Raw genomic sequence first — 20,413 nt, 5'->3', positions numbered from 1 at the left:
CTCCGGACACGAATTAAGATCAAACATTATGTAAAAAGTTCTAGAGGAAACCGAACACAAGGATGAGTCTGGAACCGAGGCGATGTGCGCCGAAATAGAAACATCTGTCGATCAAGATAGCAGCAACATCGAGAACATTGTTGAAACGAGCAGTAACGACGATTTGCTCGATCAGATACCCGTACCCTCTTTAGCGCCGGAGGAGAGAATAATCAGTGCGGTAGCTTGCAATGGTGGTGTTTCTTATACTACAGTCGCGCCGTCTGAATTAGGTGCTGTTCCCGAGGAAGACGAAGAAGCTGCTACTTCCTCTACACCAAGCACAGTTGTAAGTTCTATAGTAAAAATTTGAAACGAAAAATCATAATTTAAAATTTAAAAAGTTACATCTTTGTTTTAATTTTCATTTATGAGTTTTTTCCAAAGCTTTAAATGTTTTATGTATATTATTGAAAATTTATTTCAATCCTCATTGCTTGGACAGTATTTTGACATTACGTTTTCATTAGGTAAGTCCAGCAAGAGCACCGCTATTAGTTGAAGGCAGAGACAGATCACTGAGCTTTCACGAACGTGCCACGTCGAAAGATGTGATAGATGAACTAAATCGAATGATCAGAAAAGGTGAAGAGAACACCGTTACCCAAGAAACCCAGGTGCCGCTTGAAAAATTGGATCTCGCTTGCTGCTGTCCGACTGGATGGGTTCACGTTGAACGAGATATTGACTTTACCGACCCAAAAGTGAGTACTAGTCGTAAAAAATTCAATAGTTATTTTAACCAGTTAACTGCAACTCGTCGTCGCTTGTATTTATTGATGCACTCCATGACCTAAGCCCATGAGAGGTTTCTAAAACTAAATTCCGCAGTTAACTGGTCAATTAAAAAATTGCAAATTAAATTTATAAAATAATAATTACCTAATTATCATTTTTTTCATATAAAATTCATATTTCTCCAGGCAAGAGCCAATTTATTAGACGTGATGCTAGAAAGCAGTGAAAGTTCTTCGGCGACATCGAGCAGCGGATCAGCCGGAAGTGACTCGGGGGATGAACCACCTGATTACCGTCACTTACATAGACTACACCGATACCGACGACAAAAGAAAGGTATTTATTAACAATTCCTTAGTAGTACATCTTCTTGTCCAATCTTGCACATCACTCTGAGATACTTTCTCCTATCTATAAAGTGTATCTTTCGCTGGACACGATATAATTCAACAGACACAAAGGTTATTAAAATAAAAGATTTCAAAGCTTGCGAATCTCGACCATACTTTCAATCTCGACGTCTTACTGCCTTTCGTTCAATATATATACATGTTTCTTCTTCCAAGAATGCATTGTGAAACAAAGAATCGCTTCCGCTTATCATATTCGAAATAACATTACTAACAACAGTATCAAAAATCACGCTACTATACTCCAATATGTGAAATAATTTATTTCACGCAGAATGTGTTCATTTAAGAAATATTTGAATGTATTTAAAGTAAATGGAAAAGTTAAATAAAAATAGTTGCTCAGTGCCGTTTTAAACTTTCACAGTAATAAGTATGTATATTAGCGTGGATTGAACACCAACACGCATTAACACGTCACGCTGTTAAGTGGCTTTGGCCGATTAACACCCCGTCACTGTACAGTTACAAAAGAAAACGGAACATGAACACGAACGCTAGTAGCCCTCGCTGTACATAGCCTTTTCCACGTTTTCTGTTCAGATGGTAGCTCCTACGCGGTGTGCTTTGATTGTCACAAGAAAAGCTACGTAGTTCGGCTTAGTGACGATCAGTTTCTGTAACCGACATGCCAGTTGGGAGGAATCGTTTCACCGGGACCTATTTTGGCCTGATCCAACGTGAACTGTACGGCTACAACGGATTTTCTATTGGCTTACTAACCGATTATTAACCAGAAGACGTTCGAACGAATTCGTTATGAGTCACCTTTACGCAATTCCACCTTTGCTATTAAACGAATGAAAATCCGATATATACATATCTAATAAATTCCGATTTAACGTCGGTTAACACATTACGAACGATGCGTTTGACAATTTTTTATATTACATATATTTTTTGTTTTATTATTTTTAAACATTTAATAAAGGCAATGTCTATAGTTTTTCCTGAAAATTTGTCCGTAATGTGTTAATAATATTGTTATTTATTTATTTATTTTTTTACACGTACAAAATAACGTTCGTTATTATTTAGGATGATTTTGTAACTAGAATATACGTGAAATTTGTACGCAGATACATAGTAAGTTTGATTAGTTAATAAAATAGAACAGATATTTGAAAATTGTTTTCGTATTTAAAAATTATATGTTATGTAAATACTTCTCTATTGTTCTATTATTTATTATATATTGTCATTGTATCTAATCTAACTGCGTCTGGAATTGCGTCAAGGATTATATAAAACAGTTACTTTCTCTCTCATTCTGAAAAGTACTACTACTGGTTGATTTCCGTCATTGGCAGGTGTTCGACTTTTCCACTATTTCTATTTCAATCATTTTCCTATTATTCGTCATCTTATAAGAAAAAGCACAGAAGTAAGACACAAACCTTACATACCTAGTACATTAACCTTTAGCATAATAATTTTCGTATATAAATATCTCATTTTCATTTATTTCAATCAGACGTCAAGTTATTCGTGGCAGACAAATAACATGTACTTGCAGGTAAATAACCGAAAAAGAATCAGTTTCTTTCTAAACATATCAACGTTACATAGCAGTATTTCCAAAGTTACATCTACGTAAATAAATTTTACAAAACATATCTGCAACTGTGCTGTTTGGCTGTCACGAAATCGTACATGGAAAATCGAGCACTTGCCAATATTTAAAACTCTCCATACGAAAGTACCCATTCATGAGAGAGATCAACAAACGATCACGTGGCAATGGAAGGCAGAGAAAAAATGGACAGATACGTTATGATAAAGGAGAGTGAGGGAGAGAAAGAGAGAGGAACGTGATACGTGTAAGAGTGCTAAGCCGAGCTACTCTGTGTCTGCTAGAGCCGGTATAGGAAGAAAGAGAAAAGAGATCAAGTGAGGTCTGAGGCATGTTGACCCGCTGCGCTTGGTTTCTCAGCATCGGCGGCCCAGGCACACCGTGTGCTGCGATTGCCGTCAACCTGGGGTTCATCGAGGCCGTCGATCATCGGACGAGGTGACGATTTCTTCGTGCGATACGGAGACAAGGAGCGCGAAGCTGTGGCCTCGTTTGACTTCCTCGACGAGATCGTGGCACCTTCCTCGACAGGCTCGAACGCTAGTCTCATCGATTTGGATGACACACCACCTACAGAGCTTCGTAGCGACATCATGAAGCTTTCTCCTCTCTAGGATCAGCTTCGACGTAGAAGTCTATCGTAAAATTGCACGTTGACGCGATGGAAGCACTCTTGTAAGGGTAGGAAAAATATCCTGTTCTAATTGTAGGTCAGCGCGCATACTTTGTTACACTATGGTGAACTTATGCTGCGCCGGTATTAAGCTTCAATGCTGTATCAAAAGTACATAAGTACATGAAACTGAAATCTACGGAGACAAATTGTATCATAACATCTTGAAGGGTACATTAATTTTTTTTTATTACTCTTGTTAAGTCGCGCGTACACTTACATTACACGTACACTTACAGCGAGTAATTTGCATATAATTTCGATGGAAACGTACAAGTTGCTCTTCTTGTGCGAATATATTCTACGGGTGTTTTGCTAAGGGTCAGTATAGTGTTATTGCGACGATATCTATTTATTTTTGTTAAATTACCCTAAAAATCTTCGACACAAATTTTCAACAATGTGTATTCGTTTTTCATAGTATAACATATAAAATATAAAGAAAATTTGGTAGTATAAAAAAGAATTTTTTTTATACTCTCTTATTGCTTTAAATCGTACCTCCTTTTTGGATAAACATGAATATTTCTGCACAAAATTAATTATTAAATAAATTAACGAAATAAAAGCCACTAAACGTAGGTACTGTTATATTGTTTGCCTATTTATCATAGAGATTCTCAAGATGTACATCTTTCTTTGGTGTCTAATGACTTGCTACTTGTTATAATATTCGTAAATATTCAAATTTGTAAATAGGATATTGGTTTTCTTATAAATAAGAATAATTATTCATTATCTACTTGCATCTTGAATACCATGGTGTATTAAGATTTTTATAAAGTTTTAGATATGAATATAAATTATTATTGAGATAATCACAATATAAAAAATATTGTTTGACTTTATTATGAAAACTTAGATATATAATTTCTAGAATTAATGCTTATTTTTTGTTTGAAAACTTTCTTTGAACAAAACGTTGGATGAATGTCCTTTTATCTTTTCTTTATATACATAAAAAGTCCTAGAACAATTTATCATACTTGAAGTATGCTCTTGCTCACAAGATGGAAGTAGACTCCTTAATTATTATATACACATAAACATTAAAGTATGGATAACATTATCTAAGAGGTGGTCTATACATATATACAAAAAAATACTATTAGTGTAATATGTACAGTATATATGAACTATCATGAGAAAAATATCATAGACTGGAACTATGATTATAGGTTACTGTACACTTGAATACAAATTTCAAATAATACTTCCATTGATGATCTTGGCAGGATCATAAAATATCAGGTGATCTTAACAAAATCTACTTCTTACGCACATGAAATTTAATTTACACTTTTAATATACGTTTCATAAAGAATTTTAAAGGTTCAGAAATCTATTACAACAAATCATGATTGGAACGTATCTTTAAAATATTTAGATAGAATAACTGTTTCTACATTTTTCAAACCAAAACATATAATTTAAAGAATGCGATGTCGCGTATTATCTTCCCAAAATTGAGCTTAGAAAAATTTAGATTAAGAGTACTCGACGATTTTGTATGAATATGAATTTGTACTCTTCTTCGTCGATCATCAATAAACGTTGAGGACATACTCTAATATCCTGTTGTTGGTATGAGACACGTGTTATATGTACGCTATGAGTGGATATAACCTTTTGTTCCGTCTTCAACGAAAATATATTGAATGTATTACTTATGATCTGTAAGATAAAATAGAAGAAGTTCAAATTCAAACGGATATATTTAAAATACGCTCGGCGAATGAGTCATACCTAGATGATAGAAATAACGTAAGCAAAAAAAACTCGCAACAGAAAAATAGTAACGCTATGATCAAAACGCCGTACCAAGTAGATGATTTCGTCATAATTTGTACAAGATAATTCACACTATTTCAAGAACATATAACGTTCGGAATAAATCGTTAACTTGCGTTTGGTCAAATTACTAGAAATAATATAGTTCATATAATGTTTAAGGTATCAAGTCGATAGAAATTGAAATATTTTACACGTAGATATATATATATATATATATTAAATATATATTAAATATATATATATGTATATATATTAAACACGGTGAACATTTTCAATGTTGAAATGGAGACTGTACGAATATAGAGTTGTATTTTCCATTAGTCCATTTTTTACACACAGTTTCTTATTATCATATATACAATGTGTATGAGACTAGAATAATCAATTCATCCTTTATGTTAAAAGAGATAAAAAATACTATACATACATATTATATTGAAACCCAGTATATTATTATTGTTTATATCTAATGATTACATAAAACTTTACCGCATCGCTAATTTTAATATTTAATAACTACAACGAAGAAGTTCCAAACGAAAACAACTTATATCCTGCAGTCTCAAAGTAATCGTTTAATGATAGTTAATAAGGTACGTGTGAGATGCATTATATCGAAAATGCGATGATTAAAGCACTGATCCTCTATCCCAATTGAAAGAAAGAAAATCCATCGATAGATATAAACTCGTGATTGGGACATTGTAAATAGTATGTATTATAGCACAACAGATGTAAGTTATCCTCTCTTGAACTTAATAAATAACGACAATATAACGAATGTAAAGGCGCATATTCGATGTTCAATCTAGAAAACCGTTCCTATAAAAATACTATTGATATACATATAAATATTATCAGTCCACTCGATCATATTGTCCATTAAGATAGACAAATATTTCAATAAATAATAAAAGTAAGTTAATTATGTGAATGTTTCATTTGCATGTAAATAGCTGTAATAGTTAAATACTGATGCATAAATTAAAAGTATGATAATCTCAAGTTTCGTAAAATGTAAGAGTAATTTCTTTTAGAGAGACAAAATAATATGTTAATAATCTTAAAAATTTGGATCAAATAAATTTTATTACAAGAAATAGTATATATTTCGACATCCTCTGAAAAACATAGTGAATGTGTGCTGTACAAATAACAATATAAACAGTATTTTATAAAAGCATCTGAAAGCACTGTGTAATACATATGTATTTTTTAAAATATCATTATAAAAATATTTTCCTATGATAGTCGCAGAACTACATAATGCAATGTGACTTAACTTATTGTTTTACCAGAATATTCCGTAATGTTTAATTTTATATTATAAAAAATGATCTGATATTCTGGTGCATCAATAACAATTTTTGTTAATTGTGTGCAAAAGACGTTATATTATATTATATATATGTGAATGTATACAAAAGTTATGCAAACAAGAATAGACATGAAATGTATCGAATCTCTAGAAACGTTTTGCACCAATTATTATTATTAAGGACAGGTTATCATTATTACAATTATTTTATTTGTCGCACATAAAAAAAATATATCCAATTTAACAGAAATGTACCAAAATTAAAAATATATTAAATAACATGTTTACACATTTCATATTACATACCAAGGTCAAAATTTAAACAAAAATCGTGCTTCAACTTAGAAAAACAGGCACTTTTCCTGTCTTTGTTTTCATTGATCTACCATTTAAAAAAATATTTAAATTTGTTTTCATAGAATAACTGCACTTCTGTCACTTAAGATCAAATTATTAATGGTAGTGTTACCAATTATATTACTTTTCGTTTTTAATATATATTTCTTTCATTTATCTTTGAACTCTTACACTCTGTAGCCCCTGCGTTCAGCGTTCCGTATAGAATTTGCCAAGCAAAGTGCGAATATGATTCCGATCAACTGAAACATGATATACATAATTTATATACGGATCTTACATATTCCTGCTATATTTTATAGTACACTATACTTTATGTTGTACATATACATAAAACATAGAAGAAATGATAAAATATCGTGAAAATCGGCACAAATACACGGTTTACTAGTTTTATTTACGACTAACACGATATTTACTGAATACAGCAATAAAAAAAACTTACCTCAACACCGGCAATAGCAATAGCTAAACTGCCAAGTATAGTTCCAGCTTTGGAGATCGCATCCTTTAGTTCATTCACACAGCCTACCTTATACACATCATTTAAAGGGCAGGTTTGCCCTTCTGCTAAGCCACAGCAACTTGGCGGAATAGGGAGGTTGTGGAGATTGAAATCTTTCGAAGAATGGACACCACAGCAATGCAACTGTACAAAAGCAATCCGAATTTGATATATCATAACGTTTTTAGATAGGATGTTTTTCGATAAGAAGAATGTTTTTCAAGAAACGAATACTTTCATTCATTTAACAACCGTAAAATTACTTACGCTACTCTGCACAAGATCAACCACTTCTCTGCTGTCTTTGTCCACACTGTAATTGTTAAATAGTTTGTCGTAGCTCTCTGTGATGTTAATCTTGTCATCGTTGTTTTTAACAACAACAAACACATAAACAGCAACTGCCACTTGCACGATCAAGATGAACAAAAGGAACGATGCGAACTAAAAGAGAAAAAATAATTTGTATCTTATTAAGTAATATTTTTATAATAAAATGTTAAGTGGAATTTGAAGTGATAAATATAATCAATATATTTACGGTAATTGTCATGCAATGACTCTCCCGGATGGCGCCACAGCATCCGAAAAATGATATTATGAAGATTATGCTGCCGATAACGATCAACGTTATCGATGGGAATAAAAGATTGGTATCAATGTGATCGGTTATTTCTGATACTTGCAGATGTACAATAACGCCGAGAGTTAAAATAGCCAATCCACATATCTGCAACACGTAAAAATGTCAAGGATGAACAAGAATTCAATTTGAGTAAATATAATACAAAATATAATATATGTCTAATATACGAGATATAAAAATATACGAAATATAAAATTTACAAAAAATATCAATTGGAGGATTATTTCATAATATTTAATATTATTTTATTTTAAATTAATTTTTGTACCACTTTTAATCGATTGGATCGTCGAGTTTCTAAATATATATACCGATTGAAGGTTAAGATAGCAACTTATTACATCACATTGCACAATATTAACCGGTTAGCATTGAACATTCTGTAGACGGTATACTACGATTGCAGCCGTCCGTAGGTGAATTTAGGTCATGTTCCAGGTGCGAGCCAGGTGGTAGTTGAACGGACTTTCAACAAAGCATACTGACAATAGACCTCGAGCAAATCAGGATCTTTTCAATAAAATACACATTCAATCGTATAACTTGCACAAAAGAAATGAGCAACCAAAAAAGAAGATAATAAATAACGTTGGACAGGAAAAAAGAACTGTTGTAAATTCCTATAGTAATATCAACGGACCTTTTATCAATAAAATTTTAAATCAGCATTGCCTTTCTGTAATGTAAATTATCTGCACTCCATATTACTTACAAATTTACCAAAACCCACGATGACTCAAAAGAAACAGCGAGAAGAATACAATATTCTAAAAATTTTATTTTTATTTATGTAATATTTAACAGCTAAGCACAGTATCTATATAAATTGGATTTTCTTGTTAATATCAAGTGTCTTGATAAAACAAAATCAATAATAATGCTATCTGCTTGATATTTGAAACGTTTTTTAGACAAGAGACAAGAACGTAACATACGCAAGTCTTTCTAACTAATACAATCTAAGTAATAAGATTCTAAGTAATAAAATTCTGCATATCATTGTTACGATTATATCGAAATATAAATTTTGATTGATATAAATATCTTTTTTTAATCGGATAACTAACTTCACAATAGATACTCTTCCACGAAACCATGTTATCATAGGAAAGTTCTCTAAAATTAACGTTTTAGGAGTTGTAAACATATAATGCTATTAATAAAACGGAGTTATTAATTTTTTCTATTTTACAGGTAATATCAAATCTTTCGTAGAATTTTACTACCGATCAGAAATATAATAATAATCGCTACTGTAAGATGTAAACTGTAAGCAATCGTGGATATTAAGCAATCAATGATAAGATATTGCTATGGAGTATAATCATTTGATTAAAGGTAGGAAATAGATCGATAAACGTTTCAGTGAAATTGCGATTGCTCGAAGTTTCGTTTAGATTAGATGTGCACAAATATTGATTATGGCATCGAGATCAGATAAATAACTTCTTAAAATATCGAATTGAGAAAAAAAGCAATCTCGAAGGCTGCTTCGGCAACGTCTAATCACAAAATCGATTAGGAATCATTTGAGATCGCGGAAAATCGAGCAGAATTAAAAATTCACGATATTGAATTTGTCAAAATTAATAACAATTAATAATTTTCTAGGTTCTATTGATTTTAAACCATACATCATTGTACTCGCTATCAGAACAATTCATTTTCACAAATTAAAGAAAAAGATTCTAATGTAGCGTAACTTTCTTTTTTAGAACTAGGTGAGATTCTAGTTTTAGAAGTTAAATTATGTTTTACGAGAATAAACAAATCAATGGTTGTACTTCGCTTGAGTAAAGCCAATTGTATATCAATACGTAAATACGCCGTTTGTATCCTTGACACTTTATATTGTAGTATATTCCTTTGTGTCTCGCGCATGTTTGAAACTATTGTAATCGATGCTGAGAGCCGGACATATGCGAATGTCTGTCACGCAATTTTTAGTCCGCGACGTGAATTTATCATTTGAAATCTGCTTATAACTCTTCGGCTATAGTTTCCTCGAGTTAGAGGACTGTATACTTCGATCTACTTGTAGTAGTTATTTTCAAGTTATTATTATTATTGTTATTATACAAGTTTCTACGGTAGATTTTAAAGAATCGAGAACAATTTGAGGATCGATGCACAGACTCTTATTAAATGATTAATGCCTGACACGGAGGAGCTCATAGGAATTCAAGACTGATTCTAAGTGGCGTGATGTATTTTGTCGAGGATAAATTCCAATAAAAAAAAAAAGCGTAACAGCATGTTATTTAATCTATGCATTATTCAGAAATTATGATACTGTGCTTTTCTCTATCACTTTCGATGAATAAGAAGGAGAAGATACTTAAATTGTTGAACTCCAATTAAAATGTGTTATTACTTGATTACTCCATAAAATTAATCGTATTTTTGTTTAATATTTTTACTTAAATAAAAATTTTTATATGAGTGTATAATGAGGAAGATAATTGAAATAGCGTCATTTGAGAGAAAATTATCATGATAATTGTAACGTCTAAGATGTCTCTCACTGTAGGAATTAAGAGTTAAGAACTTTTGAAGTCATATCAAGCTGGTTTAATCGGACACAATGTTCCCAAACGTGATAACATGAACAGTCAGAGAATAGAGAACGCGCAAGCTATAAACTTGATCGCTCAAACTAGATGACATCATCCTATTCAACATATGCCTCGGTACTGACTTCCTCTGAAACAACATACGTCTCTGTCGATGGAAATAAGTTTCGAATTGACTTTGCCTGAACTGTACGTTCTTTTCACTTGCAGTTTGTTTCTCGTATTCATTTATATCTCCGCCTAAACAAAGATTCTTTCTGAATGAAAAGCCAAGGTCTGCCATCTGGAACTTTCTAAATGAAAATCGTGTAAAGGTAGTTTGTAGCTTGAAATATTTGAAAAACAATTCTGGACAATTTTATAGATAATACCAAGTTTTCCAAGAAATCAACAGAAATATAATCGATATTCAATAACACAGAGTTTATCTTGAGGTCGTAATCAATGATTTAATGAAAAACTATCAAACTAAATACAGTACCATGCAAGCTATTTTTTTAATAATAATCTTATTTTACGTTATTTACGTTAATAGCAACGTTAACAATAAATCATAATATATTATCAAATATTTGAAAGAGACAGTTTAGAAATTCGGAAAGATCAATATTTTAAACAGAAAATATCATTCATATATGTTAATACATATCACATTTCCGAATAGGAAAAAATATTCTAACGCCAGTAACAGTTCGTTTTGTGAGTACATAAATCAATTTAGCCGTTAAGCTTAATGCTTGCAGTTAAAACTACTATAGGCGTACTGATAGTTTCAGAGAACGATACTTATTGGCACGTTATTGCTGTTAATTGACGATATAAAGTATCATCGTTCTATCATCTAGCGTTCTTTTAAACATGCAATGCCGCAAAGTATAAGATAAAACGAAAAAGAAGAAAAAATATATATTTTCAACTGTGTCACGTAATGGAAATCGTTTCAATTTCAGAAAAATCAACTATCTTGCTAGTTTTCTAGAACGCTAATAAAACCTGTTTTCGGTTTGAAAAACAGCGAAGCCTTGAAAAGTATTCTGTCGCGACACAAAAGAAACGTTGCCAAACGAGCAAAGTCTTTTTTTTCTTTTCTCTGTTTGAAAAATCTCGCATGCGTAGCTATACATTTGTAGTAACTGCGTGCAAAATACCTGAAATATACTGAAACGCAGATGAGTCAACATTTCCAGGACAAAGTTTCTGACGCATATTTAATCAAGTTCGTGATAACAAAACTATAATGAAACGCGATACAGTCGCCGAATTTTATGAAAGATTTTGAAAAGCAAACGGAACCGGTTATTTCACCATTGATCCGATATTTATCTCTATTCTTAGAAAGAATAAAATCGTGTACTTCCGGCGATACTTATCTTTGTGAAATGCTACAAAAGTCGATCCACTGCGTTCCACGAATGCGTTAAAAAATTACGAAAACTATGTTCATGTACGCTTTTATATATTAGCTTGTTACCATGATTCTTTTTTACACAAGTCGATTCCTCAAATAAATCTTAATATAAACTTAATTGTTTGTATATGTATATAGATTAATATAGATCATGATTTTAAGGTAGAAATTTTGCGTAAGATTAATCACTAATATTAAATACACAATGTAAATACGATAGAGCAGGCTTATATGATAATGATATATTAAATAAATATTTAAATACATAAAATAAATAGTGCAACCTTGCTTTGTAGATCGACTAATTTATCGTGAATATTTTCCTTTTTATATTGCTACTTCGTATGAATTATTGATCGCGTAGAAAACTGGTAAAACATTTGGAGTACGTCATGCGTTAGTATGTGTAATGTATATCGTTTCACAAAATACAGAATGAGATTTAAGTTTATCTTCAATAAATTCGATAGCTGACCAACGTGTCAGGCAATCTCTTTTACTCGTGTTGGATTAATTGTCTGGTTAGGGAGAAAGAGTTATCAGCGATATACTAAATAGATGAATTGTATACATCGATTGTTTGGCATACAAAGAATCCAGCTCGAGTTATTTCAGTCAAACAACCAGTCTGATTGATTCTTTTTATTCGTTTACGTAACGAATTAAAATTTAAAAATGCTAATACTTAAATATTATCTCATTCGTCTATTAAACTATTAAGGCAACCTCCGAATTTCATTCAGTTCTACGTGCCAATTTTGTATAGGTTTCTGTGCCAAAATTTTATCTACAATATAGAAATTACACAGTGGACAATTTAATCTAAGTTTATTCGACGCTAGACGTGCTTGCAATATTGTACTTTTTCATAATGGACAAAGACAAAGAAGAAAATGTACTACCGATCGCATGATTATGTTTCGTACGTGATGTAACCAGTAACTACTGATCTCACAGTACCTGGTGGTACGCTCGAAAATTACTACGTTACATAAAAAAATCTAATACAAAAGACTGTGAGTAAAAAACAGACTATGTATCATTATATGCAAAATGGTTAGAAGAAAAGCAAGATTTGACTGAAATAATGAATACGGTTATCTGGTGGAAGTATTTTTCTGATTGAACCATTCTCTTCCAAATGTCGATATATATAATCGGCAATTATACAAGAAAATCAAGAAAATGCCTTCGATTTACCTAACTTATTCACTATACACAACTTCTTTACCAAAACATACAGACTATCAAAGAGCTTTACGGCACCTCACTAGGAAGCTGTGCTATGTATGTAAAAACAAACCGTTCAGAGAATTCAATATTTTTTAAAATTATTTTTCGACATTTATTGTTAAATAGACAAAACGTAATTTTCAGCTGTAATATTTTTATTTTAATATTTCAATGCTAATGTTACTAGTATTATTATCGGCGTTAATTAACACGATTTCAGACTTCCTGGAAAATGGCGTCATATATATAAATTGCGAGATATCTCAGAACATGCCCATAATCACGAGCAAATACCGCATGACGCTGAATTTACATTGTGATAGCGATTAAATTTCACACTAGCGTACTCTAAAACTCTAGCTATGTATGAATTCTTAATGACACAACGCACAATACAAGAAACGATTCCTTTAATTAACATAGAGATATCAACAACTATAGTGAAACATACACAGAATATTTCTCTTTGCAACGATTCCTATTATTCATAAAATGTTCTGACATAAACACATCTCATTATATGTAATTTGCATTTCTAACTATGAATTACTGTATGAACTCTGAATTCATTCAATATTATGAAATATTAATGCAAAATATATGTAATATATGTAAAATACATGCTAGAGTTACTTGAATAATATGATAGTGTTTAGAAACGAAATATAAAGGTGCGTTCTTAACGATCCATAAAATGTCAAGGATACTACAGTTCAACCGAACCTTGACTAAAACGTATAATTTAGAGCAGAATTACATCCAGTTTTTCTCTGACTGGAGGGGAGTTTCTCTGAAGAAATGACGCAATTCCATTGTAAAACATGCAAACTGTTGTGATCTAATACCCCAGCTTTATCGTGGCAGTTAAACATCAGAACGTGTTTTCTTATTTCTACAACCCTAAAATTCCAACTCCATTTCCTGTTTTTCTCTTGCTCTGTTTCACAAATAGAAAACCAGTTGGTAACTAAACCTAGTCTCGACAGATTCCCTAAGAAATATTTAAAACTCTTTTTAGTACCTTTTTTTCTTCGACTATAAACTATTCCTTTCCTAAATTTAAGAAAGAAGAAGAGCCATCTATAATCCGGCCATTTGGTAGGTAAAACAGTTTAAAGGTTTTTGAATCGTGATCTTGCAGAGCTTGTTGGCTTCGAAGTTTACTTACCAAAAATATAAAATTAAAAATAAAAAGCAAATATTTAATACAATCCGAGATGCAACTCATCTTGATCTTTTCACCACTCGATTTTGATGACGAAAAATTAAACGACACAATCGAAACAGAAGAGAAACGCGCGTAACGTCACAAGGACGATCGAGGCGATACGCACACTGATCTAACGAGACGAACGCGGAACGAGCATTAAAAATACCTACAGTTAGTGTATCTACAGAAATACGTGAGAAAAAGTCTCTTCATTCTATCTCTGTTCCTCGTCCATCAATGCAACACACACTCATCATTCGGGATTCCCTGGCAGCCAATGATTCGCGTTTACGTCATTTGCAAGAGAATGCAATTTCTTAACATTATATGCAACACTACTATTATTAAAAAAGACGAAGAGAGAAGAACGTGCTTGCGAGAGATCAGCAACGTAACTTTAAGATAAAAACGTAAAATCTCGATAAGGAAAGAACGATATGAGTTCAGCATGAGTTTACAATCATGCAGTTTATACATCGTTTCCATTGATAATTTCCCAAGAAAAGATTATGTTTTAGATTACTAAAAATGTTACGGAATTTTACTTTTTGATCAGTATCGATTTACAGACTAAATTTTTATCTTGAGATTAAATTATAGAAAAAATTATTGAAGTTGAGATATAGATGTTCTACTTCAACTACTCTATCTAAGCAAACTTTATAAAATCGAGAGTACACCACAGTTCTAATACAACTTGAATCGTTACATCGATTATTTAATATATAGTCGAAAAGAATATATACTTTGTCCCCTTTCTTAACGCCATTCGAAACACGTGATATCCCCAGTTGTTGGTAATATTTTATCGAATTGCGCAATGTTATTTATACTTATACATATTTACATGCATGTAACGATATTATAATGCGCATTTAAATTTATCCTACATTTTAATTCGATGTTATTACTATTCATAGTTTGAAAAGATTGAATTCAAAAAAATGCGAAATATAGAATAAATTATCTAGATTTATATCCGTCACTGAAATATATTTGAGTAAAGAAAAAAACTTATTTTGTATATTTTGCTAAACATCGCCTAGTGTTGACAGTTCTCGAAAGGCTTGGTATTTTTCAACTACAACGGGTTTTTCTTATCGTATGACTCATGACTCATGGCTTGTCATTTACATTGTCGTATGTTTAAACAACCGTGTAAAACTCTCTCTGACTCAGTATTTGTGACCCACCCTTCACTGTTATCTTTGTTGCTATTTCAAGTACCGTATAATGATTAATGTTAAGGAAATATCAAATTTCACAGCTATTTGGCGCGATAATGTCAACGAAGAAAGCGTTAAATTTACTGCGAGATTTCCATAACGTATTGTTATTGATACGCGAGTAGTCATAATTAATAACATTATAACAGCAGAAGAAAAATCATTATTTTTTAGTTCTTAAATAAGAACACGTTAATGAAAGTATTAAAATCAAAATTGTTGAATAAAACCAAATTCACGTATAAAACTTACTAAAATTTTTCGATTACTAAGCTCCTTTTACGCAATTAATAAAAAATCATAAAAAAACAGTAAAGTTAAAAGAGATCAATATTCAAAATAATCAGTATTCAAAAATAGCAATGATGATAGGTTACAAATCAAATACGGCGTAAAATCTATTCGTATCGCATCGTGAAACGACAGGCTACAGTATACTCTTTAGTAAATTACCAGCGTGTCTTCGAATAATGCTAGAAAAATAGTAACACCATTGCTCGCTTAAACATTCATTTCATAAGCACAGCATTCGCTTTTATCATTATAGCAGACAAGCTTTTTTCATTTCATTTATCTTTTAATATGTTTTTAAATGATAAATTGTTAAACGAGAACACATTGGAAAATTATAAAATATAAATTGAATATTACGCCATGGGCAAATAGGAAAGATCATGGAATATGTTAGATTAATACTAATATATACTAACCGCAAAGATGAAGTTAAATATGAAAAGCAGGTATTTTATCATTCCTATTCCGCAGCCCATCTTCGTAGCTTTTTTCTTTCCAGCAACTTCTGTTTCGAGAAAATAAATCCGTTAAAATACCAGAAGTGATTTGGAAGACACGCAGAAAGATGCTCAACAGGTTAGGTTAAAGGACGGCACGAACAAGAACAGCAACACTTACAACACTGACGTCTCGCGTTCAACTGACGCTACTGACGCTAAGCGAAACGAGTTTCAGTCATGAAGCATAATAGCGCCGTACCTGTCTTATCTAGAGAGATTAAAAAAGCTCTTGTATAAATTTCCCGTTGATTTTGATAACGTAACATTAAAAAAATGAATCGTAGAATATGAAATTCACCGAAGGGTTTACTGAAATTTTTAACGATCAATTTTAAACTTCTTAAAAACACTTCAACATCCGACCTAAGAAACTTCTAGTAGCATAGATTTTCGTGCTCGGAACTTATCGAAACTTAAAGATTTGTTATTTCATTTTATATATACATCAAGATTGGGTTTGATTTACTTACAATTATTTACAAACGTTTATTTTGTTCGTATTAAAAGTGTACAAATTTTTAATCAAAGTGTAAATCATATATCACTGACATTCTTGATATAAGGGTAAATCTTATAATAAGAGATTGATTTTCTCGCATTAATATATTAATAATATTTAGTAACATTACTTGATTCTTTGTTAATAATGATTTGCTTACTTTTTTGTGTTTAATCGTAAAATGTCTTTTAGCTAAGGAACTTCGTATTTGGTACATTTTGTAAAATGGCACAATATTTTGGCATGAATAGTTTCATAACACCATGCAATGTACATGATATTTTTGTTACTGATATTTATGTTAATATTGGAGAATTATGTATTTAACATATTCAATATAAACGACACTTTTAAAGTAAAGGAACACGCTAAAAAAAAAAATACCAAAGTACGTCACACGATCTCTATAAAATACTACAATGATTAAAATGAAAGTACTTATGTAATGAAATACAGGCATAAACAGTAAGTATCAAAATACAAATATTTCTTCTGAAGAGAATAAAAATTCAAATTATCAAGCATCAGGCACCGTTTTTGAATATTTTGACTGATGATTCAGAAGATTATCGCCTGTTCCGAAATCTTTGGACGCTCGCTCGAATGACTGAGAGATGACCATCATGTCCTTTCTTCTTTCCATCCTTTCTCGGCATGCTTTTACGTAACATGACATGCACGTTATGAAGCAGACCTAAAAATAGCAATACAATCACATTTCCGATTCTATCTATAATGGTTAACTGATTAACAGATCTCATTACCTGTAATAATACTGAGCACAGTGCAAGCAAAAAAATATGAAGAAGAATCGATCTAGTACGATTTAATACTACATGCTGGCAACCATGTGCATACATGCTAGTACACACGCCTTTATCATCATTAGGATTTGCAAGTGATGACGTATCGCAACAAGACCAAGGAACTGCATTTTGACTACGATAATCGGCTGGTCCGTTTATTCCACAACAATGTAACTAAGGAAGGAATACATAAGTATTTAACTCGAATATGATATGTGATATATGAATTACATATTATCTTGAAGTAATTAAATGTACCTTTGAATGCATACTATCCCAGTGAGACTTATCGTCCGTTATAGCAAGCTCAAATACATGTTCGAGGTGCGCTATTGGCAACAAATCCACTTGTTCATGTCTAACAAGGGCCCAAATTCCAGCACTCGTATTAACAATTGTAACAATTATAAGCAGTGCAGAAAACTAAATGAAAAATTATATGTTTCTTTATCGAAGATGGATAAGGAAGGAAATCTTATCGAAGAACAAAAAGCGATATAATGATCAGAAATATATAAATGTATATACTTATACATATATACTTCTAAGTAAAATTCGTTATTGTTAGAAAAAAGTATTTACAAGTGTATTAATCGATAATTAAAATAAGTAATAATCTAAGGTTCCTTACAATTATAACTTGGCCCCTATTTGTAAAATCTAGGAATTGCCAAGCGCACCAAGCTATCATACACGTTATCAAACCCATCACGACCAATGTTATCGCTGAACCACATACATTGCTAGACGTGAGGGATGAATATTCATACAACTGGTATATGAAATATCCAGCGCAAACACTTTCTATGATACCGCACACCTATGGACAGTAAACAGAAAAATTTTTATCATTTATGGTATAATACAATGAATTCTACGGTGATAACATACTTTAACATCTGTGATAAGCGATGATTAATTATATCTAATCTTGATGTTGCTTGTAATACGTGAGATTAAAGGTTTCGAAAGAGATTGGATGATAAGACATTTTAAGTTTTTATGAAATAACATTTCTCGCAAATTACGAATTTTGATTTTGACATCGATATTAAAGATCGATTTCACTCCCTTTTCCGTGAACAAATCAGTCTTGGCATACTTTAGCACGATCACTCTATCTACATTTCAATTTCAGTTGTTGACTATAGATCAATTGAACTATAGATCATTATGTTGTTTGTCTATAAGCCCAAGACTATATTAAAACCAATGTTACAAATATTTTTAATTAAATTTGATAAAAAATTTTCTTTAAATATATATAATAATGTTTGCATAAATTTTGCACAAATTGCACAAATTTGCATTCACATATACGGAAGTACCAGTACGAAGGGTTTAAGCTATCGATAATGCGATTATTTTTTTGTGCATACGAGATATTGATATCAAAGACAAACAAAGTTTATCTACTAGATATCAAAAACTTATGTGAATCTATATAAAAAATTTTGTTAAGTAAACTCTAATAACTTTAACAAAAGAAAGCATTCTTTTTTCTTATTTTATTCTTATTTATTAATCAATAGATAATAACATAAACGGTTACAATTACATTGATTTTCGGAAGACATTCAATATTGACCAAATAATGATTTAATTGATAAAAAAATACATAATAATTCAGAAGTCGAAACAATCTTTATGCTGAGTAATTCATTTCCCCAATTATTTTTGAGACATTTTAATTCTAAATGTACAATAAAATTCTTCAATTTTCAACACTTTTTAATCCTTACAATAAAGAAGAATAAATTTCAGCTGTATGTGAATTAAAATCGAATCTCGCAGTAAACGGATACGTAGCAACAACATTCGACTATAATCGAAATCGTAGCATAAAGATTAAAGTGTCCAAAAGAATGACGGGGGAATAGCATAGTAAGTTGGCGGATATCCAATTCCACGACAAATCTGAAACTAGTCACCAACTGCTTAACACTTAATAATAGAATGTTGAAAAACGAAACTGAGAAAAGGTAATATCATTTGATACTTATCTGAGAACTTAAATAAGACAAATTTTCTTTGAGACAACATTAAATCGTGATCCATCAGGCGTAAAAACAAACCATTTAAAATAAGGGTAGTAAATTTGCACTTACACCAATGATGATAGCACCAATGATGAGAAAGTACCGTATACAAACAAGCGTCTGTGCCATCACAAATTTATTAATAGAAATCACTTAAACAACATGAACGGAAGGTGTAGTTAATACAAGCTAAGGAAAAGAAGAAAGTGTCACTATCAAGTATCGAAGAACTGTCACCACGGTGACCAGGCGCAAACCTCAATCTGAACCGACATTCCTTATAGTACTGAGCTACAAACGTAACCAATTATGCTACTAGCCTTATCAATACAATTCGAATGTTATTACTTCATATAAATAATGTACGTTTCATGTTGCAATGTTTCTTTTTCCTTCTTTATTCATACCAAAGGATATGTCTATACTTTTGTTTTTCATCGATTAAAATCGAGGATCATGTGTTTTCCACAGACAAGAAATAGTATAGATGCAATAGAGAATTCTGATGCTAAAATACCGACATCGCCAAAAAATAGATGATTTTTGCGCCCTCTGTAATTTAGAATGAATAC

General features: G+C 31.5%; 3 protein-coding genes and 1 long non-coding RNA gene across 12 annotated transcripts in view; 2 read left to right on the top strand and 2 right to left on the bottom strand.

Moving 5' to 3' along the window:
• The window catches only part of LOC100649702, a 398,659-nt gene extending 392,651 nt beyond the window's left edge, over nucleotides 1–6,008 (top strand). For 5 of the 8 annotated variants that reach the window (XM_048410855.1, XM_048410854.1, XM_048410852.1 and 2 more), the window contains 4 exons: nucleotides 39–328; nucleotides 510–743; nucleotides 963–1,113; nucleotides 3,121–6,008. In XM_048410855.1, the coding sequence (XP_048266812.1) occupies nucleotides 39–328; nucleotides 510–743; nucleotides 963–1,113; nucleotides 3,121–3,374 (929 nt within the window). In that variant the 3' untranslated portion in view covers nucleotides 3,375–6,008. Of the gene's footprint in view, nucleotides 1–38; nucleotides 329–509; nucleotides 744–962; nucleotides 1,114–1,730; nucleotides 2,934–3,044 lie in introns of those variants that run through there. The other 3 variants (XR_007225924.1, XM_048410857.1, XM_048410856.1) reach the window with 3 other exon arrangements.
• Nucleotides 6,009–6,297: 289 nt separating this feature from the next.
• LOC100648109 (CD63 antigen) lies at nucleotides 6,298–16,637 on the bottom strand. 2 transcript variants are annotated; one of them, XM_012314554.3, is made up of 5 exons: nucleotides 16,414–16,637; nucleotides 7,949–8,137; nucleotides 7,675–7,851; nucleotides 7,348–7,551; nucleotides 6,298–7,144 (listed from the first exon to the last, which is right to left on the bottom strand). In XM_012314554.3, the coding sequence occupies exons 1-5, from the start codon at nucleotides 16,471–16,473 to the stop codon at nucleotides 7,070–7,072; spliced, it is 705 nt and encodes a 234-aa protein (XP_012169944.1). In that variant the 5' UTR covers nucleotides 16,474–16,637; the 3' UTR covers nucleotides 6,298–7,069. The 2 variants fall into 2 exon arrangements, with proteins under 2 accessions (XP_012169944.1, XP_003399497.1); XM_003399449.4 differs by lacking the exon at nucleotides 16,414–16,637 and adding an exon at nucleotides 14,436–14,614.
• On the bottom strand, nucleotides 16,498–20,314 carry LOC100648222 (23 kDa integral membrane protein). Its single transcript, XM_012314552.3, has 5 exons — nucleotides 19,911–20,314; nucleotides 18,434–18,622; nucleotides 18,061–18,225; nucleotides 17,761–17,976; nucleotides 16,498–17,690 (listed from the first exon to the last, which is right to left on the bottom strand). The coding sequence occupies exons 1-5, from the start codon at nucleotides 19,968–19,970 to the stop codon at nucleotides 17,514–17,516; spliced, it is 807 nt and encodes a 268-aa protein (XP_012169942.1). The 5' UTR covers nucleotides 19,971–20,314; the 3' UTR covers nucleotides 16,498–17,513.
• LOC125386076 lies at nucleotides 19,603–20,222 on the top strand. The gene is made up of 2 exons (XR_007225926.1): nucleotides 19,603–19,784; nucleotides 19,864–20,222. It is a non-coding gene; the product is annotated as an uncharacterized LOC125386076 (long non-coding RNA).
• Nucleotides 20,315–20,413: the final 99 nt, after the last annotated feature.

This window comes from Bombus terrestris, chromosome 12, assembly GCF_910591885.1.
Source record: "Bombus terrestris chromosome 12, iyBomTerr1.2, whole genome shotgun sequence".
Classification (NCBI taxonomy): Eukaryota; Metazoa; Arthropoda; class Insecta; order Hymenoptera; family Apidae; genus Bombus; species Bombus terrestris.
Note: the sequence above shows the minus strand (reverse complement) of the source record. Positions and strands in the feature narration are given on the sequence as shown.